At 42.1% G+C, this 6,378-nt stretch overlaps 2 protein-coding genes across 2 annotated transcripts; one reads left to right on the top strand and one right to left on the bottom strand.

Annotated features, from left to right (window-relative positions):
• Positions 1 to 2,445: 2,445 nt before the first annotated feature.
• On the bottom strand, positions 2,446 to 4,221 carry N7537_002607 (putative COP9 subunit 3; the record flags this gene model as incomplete). Its single annotated transcript, XM_056893665.1, has 4 exons — positions 2,446 to 2,916; positions 2,988 to 3,140; positions 3,233 to 3,682; positions 4,054 to 4,221. 4 exons carry the CDS (start codon positions 4,219 to 4,221, stop codon positions 2,446 to 2,448), a joined length of 1,242 nt encoding a protein of 413 aa, XP_056758660.1.
• A 442-nt stretch (positions 4,222 to 4,663) lies between these two features.
• N7537_002606 (glutamate-5-semialdehyde dehydrogenase) lies at positions 4,664 to 6,154 on the top strand (the record flags this gene model as incomplete). The annotated part of the gene is made up of 3 exons (XM_056893664.1): positions 4,664 to 4,964; positions 5,027 to 5,188; positions 5,247 to 6,154. 3 exons carry the CDS (start codon positions 4,664 to 4,666, stop codon positions 6,152 to 6,154), a joined length of 1,371 nt encoding a protein of 456 aa, XP_056758659.1.
• Between the last annotated feature and the right edge of the window lie 224 nt (positions 6,155 to 6,378).

Below are 6,378 nucleotides of genomic sequence, written 5' to 3'. Positions count from 1 at the left end.
CCACAGAGGCGTATAGCGAGAGTTGAATTCGGTACGTTAAACCGGCGGGCGGTTTCACGAATTGAAGAGATTTCTCGATTCCTAAAAGCCTAGATAGTTAGTAAGATCCTAGCCTCTTGCTCTATTAAATTTTTAGAGCTCCGGGAACGTATTGGTGGCATAGTGGGTGGTTGAATTAACTAAGTGCTAACCGGCCCCTATAATTCTTTTCCAAAAAATACGGACCCCCGCAAGCGAGGGTCCGCCACCCATATGAAAGGGATCACCCAAATGAAAGATTTTTTATAAATTTAACTTCAACCTCTATTTTCTATAATATAATATAGTAAATTAATTAATTAAAAATAGGGAATAAATCAATTAACTAATTTACTACTAATATATAAAATTATAGTACTATAGTACGTTATTTAGCTCTACTATACTTCCTAATTTCGATTAATACCTTCTTCTACTTCCGCTTCGTCTTTTCTTAATCCGCTTTTTTAGTCAATTTATACTCCTTTCTCTTTATTTCTTTTACTTAGTTTAAATTAATAATCCTAGTGATTCGTATATAGCGGCGAGAAGTATTATACCGGGCGTAGCGTACTCTTAAAATAGCTTATATTAAATCGAATTCCCGTTAAAGCTAGCGAGCTAAGGTAGCCTATACCTTAGCCCCCTTTATAAGCTTTACTAGCCCTTCTTTAAAGCGCTAAGATATAGGATTATATTAATTAAGCTATAGGCTAATCCGTCTTACTTTTTTAGTAGTTTTTAGAGTACTAAACTCGGTATTTTATAAGGTAATTGATAGTATATCCGACTAGGGTACTAGATTATAAGTCTCTAATTTATTAGTAATAAGCTTAGAATTAATAGGCTAAAGGCTAGTTAATTTAAAACTAAGCTTAATTATATATAGTTTAAAGATTTTTCGACGGATTTCCCTAATTAAATATAGGAATTCGTCCTTTAAAAATCGGCGGTATCTAGTTATTATAGCCGCTTTAACTACCTTACTATATTAGTATCTATATACGTTAAATACGCCGATATCGAGAGGTTATAATATATAGCTTATATATAAAAGTAAGAAGAATAAGATAATATTATTCTTCTTATAAAATTCGATAAATTAGTATATTAAATAGGATCTAAAATAATTATATAAAATAAGCCTCTTTCGGCTAAGTATACGACTAATTATCTACTTATAAAAGAGCTAGATCTACTAATATACTAGAGTATTATTAATATAACCGGTATCGGTTATAGTAAGATACTCGTCGCCTTTAATAGCGTTAAACTAGCGTAGTAATACCTACTTAGCGCTTAGGATTATAAGCGGCGGGTAGGTAAAACTATCGGCTAAAATAGCTTCTAAAATAGTAATAGATTTACGATTAGTAATAGATCTATTAAATAGCCTCTTTTTTAGATATCTTATAATAATAAATTAATCTCTTCCGATACCGATTTAAAAGCCGGTTTCGTTAAAATTATAGATATCTTATTAGTATATACTATACTTAGTTATAATACGCTCGTAGTCTTTAAACTACCTATCTACGACCGTTTTATCGAGTATAGTAGCTCTTTTAATATCGAGAGCTCGCTAGCGTTATACGTAGTACTTAGGATTACGTTTAAGAAAACGCTTTAGCTAGTAGTCGCCGATTTATAGTAGTAGAATAGACTCGTTATAACAATCTTCCTCGAGAATTAAATTAGCTATAATAGCAATTTAGCGGCGGTTTATTAATACTCCGACCGCGTTAAAGTAATTAATATACTTATATAAAGCCTTCTCCTATATAGGACTAAGCTTCCGGCTATTTAGTAGTCGTTAAAAAAGGGATTTTCTACCTTTCTAACGCCGACGAAGACGGCTATCTAGAACCCTAAATTCCCGCGTAGTCTTCGAGATATTAGGCTTAGTTTGCTCAGAGAGAGAGTCGAGGGCTTTAAGAAGCTAATCCTCTATATTTCTATTGGTTTTAGGCATTTTTAGTGGTATGGCTTATAGTAGAAGTGAGATGGTTAGAATTCAAAAAAATCTTTCATTTAGGTGATCCCTTTCATATGGGTGGCGGACCCTCGCTTGCGGGGGTCCGTATTTTTTGGAAAAGAATTATAGGGGCCGGTTAATTTATGGACGCGTTTTTAGTTGGGGTGGCCACTCGCTTACAGTGGCCGCTCGCTTACAGTGGCCGCTCGCTTACCGAATACGTTAGTTAGTTAATAGTCGGAAATGGTAAGTAAACCAGACGCGGGTAAAAAAAAGGCGTAGGCGGGATCCTCACCGTATGACTATCAGCCCCTAACATTTATCACAATCAACACCAATCAGTCTATATGCACTATGATGGACTACTACCACAAGCAGTATATTCAAAGCAAGACTATCTAGTCCTTATTGGTTTTTGATACCATAAAGATGAAATCAGGACATGTCACCCATCAGATCTTCATCCATCTCAAGTCCAGCATCCCCCCTACAATAGGATTGACTTCACTAGAACTTGACCAAACCTGACCCTTATGTAGGCTATCAACGTAATCATCACTTAGTCCCAGGTTATTATTGGTTTCCCCAAGATTAATCACCAGCGTCTCCATCAGCTTCATCTCCTGCTTGAGTTGGGACTGTAAGTCCAACTCACGAGAGAGTTGAGGCAACGAATGAATGGATGAGAAACGTAGCATAGAAGCCTCAGCATGATCTTTGGTTTCCACCAATGTCGCGTTCAAAGCACTAGACATGATGATGGATGAAACAGCGGATCCAGTGACTTCTGCACACACAGGGGAGGGAAACACCTGCTTTGAAAGGTCGGCCATCGTTAAAGCTGCAAAGGTCTTCCCAAGCTTGATAACGGTTTGACTGAAGAAAGCGCCCACTACCTGGGAAACGAGACCGAAATTATTGTCCTAAAGCGGTGACATTAGCCTTGAATGTCAAAACAACACAACCTACAGTGTTAATTAGAGCAACCACCTACCGCGCACCAGACCCCTTTGGCAGCATCAATTTCAGCATTAAGTCTCTTCAAATCACCACGTTCAAATGCATGAGCAAGAATGATATAGGGCCTCGCAAGTGATTGATACACTTTCACCACATGGGGTGTTGTGATGCTTGGAGGCGGACAGAGCTGCCCACAAAAACAGTTAGCCCAAGAAAATAGTAGGGCTATTGTTGTCGAGAGTTTCTTTTATTTTCTCTTTTCGCGAAGAGGAAACTCACCTTGCCCTTTTCGAGTAAGCCTACCAGCACCCATTTTTTGTAGGCTTCCACCATAATCAAGCTCACGGAGCTAGTGCCCGGAGTAGAGATGACAATCCCAAGGAAATGAAGTGCATTGCGCCACTCCTTCAAGGCCATGTACACCATACCACCATAAAGAAAGTACTGCAAGTAGTCTCGGTATGATAGCTTGGATGAAACCCCAGAAGCTTCGGTCATAAAGGATACACCTGAGCCGTGATCCGCGCAGAGCACCGAGGGGTCTGAAGAGGGGCGCCCCAGCGAAATTGGGAAATGACAGATCTGCTTATTCAAGACCGGTAATGCACAAGAATATGCTTTGGCCTGGAGACAAAGTCGGACAAGCAAAAGGTGACTCGAGGTGAAAACGGCACAGGATGGGTCAAGACGAAGCATAGCGTCCTTAACCAGCGTAGCGCCTAGTAGTGGCTGTGCAGGGTTAGGTTAGCAATTGAACACAAGAAAAGTTGGAAAACAGCTGACTTGCCATTGATGCAGCTTGTGAGGCCTGCCCCACGAGTTCAACAAGAAGGCGCCATTCTCGTCCAGCGTATCTGACTTGAACCCTATCGAAACTGGCCAAAAAATGTGTAGCGCACGTCCATAGCCTTCCCGAGGGGCGGAGATCCGCTGGAAGTGAATCGGCATTCAGTTCCTGTGCCTTTTGTATTTGCACTCGTAGCACGAAAAGATACGGGATAGAATCTATCGCTGGGTCAAAATGCTAGAGACAAATGCATATTAGCTGCGAACCCATAGAACTTTCACACACAAGACTTGGTGTAAGTAAAGCTGCTTACATCGAGAAAAGGCTCATCATTAGCAAATGAGTCGAGTGCCTTGGTTGTTTGTAGCCGTCTCAAATATTCAACTAGGTCGCGGATCCGACGGTCATACTCGTCGCTGGGTAGGTGGTTAGAGTGATGTAAATTTGCCGATGCGGATACAATATCCGAGAGGAGTGTCATCCTGGCGATGTAGGAAAGAAGAGCACAAGATAATTCGGCGTCAAATGCGCCAAGGTGATCTTCTTTCAAACCGGTGTGGATATATTGATGTCCGGATTGCAATACAATGGACACTCAAGGTTGGATGAGGAAGGGAAGAGCGAAGGGGCAGAAAAGAGATTCGATGAAATATCTGGTAAAAGAAGACTAGGTTGTAGGTATTTCCCACGGGGATTGTATTGTAAAAGAAGTGTGACGTAGGGTGTTGATGGAGATTGGAGACCTCGGGGAGGTGGGTAAATCCGAGACGAGCGGGATCGATAACGTGCCCCTCCACACTTTTTGACTCGATTTATATTTTTCTTCTCCCTTTCTTCTTTAAGTCTTCGAAGTCTTCACGACCATCACTTCTTTTCCCGCACTTATTGTTCAATCCTTATAGGAGCGGAGATTATTTGACATCATGCCATTGACCGAATCTGCAGCAGTTGATGCTGCCCAGAGCGCATCACTTGCCTCTCGTCGCCTTGCAACTTTAAACAATGATGATCGCAATAAAGCTTTGACCTTACTTCATGATGCATTGAAAACGAACGAAAAGGAGATCCTTGAAGCCAACGCTAGGGATGTGGAAATTGCTACTATTGCGGCCGAGAGCGGGAATTTGAGTCATAGCGTACTCAAGAGACTTGACCTGTCGCGGCCTGGAAAATACAAAGACATGCTTGATGGAATCTTGAGTGTGCGAGACTTGGATGACCCTAGTGAGTGCATTTTCTAATCTTTGAGCTTCGCAAAGACAGAACTTAACACAATACAATCTTAGTTGGGAAAGTGACACTACGAACCCTCCTTGACGATGGTTTGACACTCGAAAGAGTTAGCTGCCCCATCGGTGTTCTGCTGATTATCTTTGAGGCCCGCCCAGAGGTAATAGCGAACATCGCTGCGTTGGCTATCAAGTCAGGTAACGCTGCTATTCTGAAAGGTACACGCACGCCCTTATGAAACTTTCATGATATTGTTCAATTGACACAAATTTCCAGGTGGGAAGGAATCCATGGAGTCCTTTGCGGCAATCGCAAACGTTGTCTCTAAAGCTATCGCCGAATCTCGGGTGCCAGTGTCATCGATCCAACTGGTCAAGACACGCGATGCGGTGTCTTCTCTCTTGGCTCAGGATTCGCTGATTGACCTTGTCATTCCTCGAGGTTCCAACGAACTTGTCCGTTTCGTGAAAGAGAATACGAAAATTCCTGTGCTTGGACATGCCGATGGCCTTTGTTCTGCTTACATACACGCCGATGCCGATATCGATACCGCTGTGAAGGTGATTGTCGATTCGAAAACGGACTATCCAGCGGCCTGCAACGCATTGGAGTCGTTGCTTGTCCACGAGGATACCCTTGAATCTGTGTTCCCGGCGGTAGCTGCTGCACTCCTAGAAAAAGGCGTGACTCTTCGTTGTGATCCTGATTCAAAATCTGCTTTGACAAAGACATTGCCAGCTGAGATATCAGCGCGAGTACAAACGGCCACCGAATCCGATTATAACACTGAGTTTCTGGACCTTGTGTTAGCTGTGAAAACAATTCCCTCGACCGATTCTCCGACCGCGGCTGTGGAGGCTGCCATTTCCCATATAAACATGCATTCCTCCAAGCATACTGAGCTCATTTTGACCCAGTCAAAAGAAGCGGCAGATATGTTCATGAGCGGAATTGACAGCGCGGGTGTTTTCTGGAATGCATCTACTAGGTTTGCCGATGGCATGCGGTTTGGATTTGGTACCGAAGTTGGCATCAGCACCAACAAGATTCATTCCCGAGGACCGGTGGGACTGGAGGGTTTGACGATTTACAAGTACTTGATCCGGGGTAATGGTCACGGGGCTGCAGACTATGGTGAAGGAGGGAAGAAATATCTTCATACTAATCTGCCCATAGGCCAGTAATCGCCTCCAGTGCAACGCATCAATAGAAGGATATCATTTTAAAAAAGATTTTTTTTTCTTGCTTTCTTTGAAAAATCCCATAAGAAAAAACTTAGGACAAAGCCTGATTCAATTTTCTTTTGCCCCTTCATTCGTAAATTCTCATTTTCCAGTCCAACCAAAGACATCCCGCCACTTTTAAGTACACAGACTTGAGGTCTCTGGCCAGAACTGGAACGATTCCA

Source organism: Penicillium hordei, assembly GCF_028827395.1.
Source record: "Penicillium hordei strain IBT 12815 chromosome Unknown utg000001l_segment0_segment0, whole genome shotgun sequence".
In the NCBI taxonomy this organism is placed as follows: domain Eukaryota; kingdom Fungi; phylum Ascomycota; class Eurotiomycetes; order Eurotiales; family Aspergillaceae; genus Penicillium; species Penicillium hordei.
The sequence above is the reverse complement of the archived record's forward strand: the minus strand, read 5'-3'. Positions and strand labels throughout refer to the sequence as shown.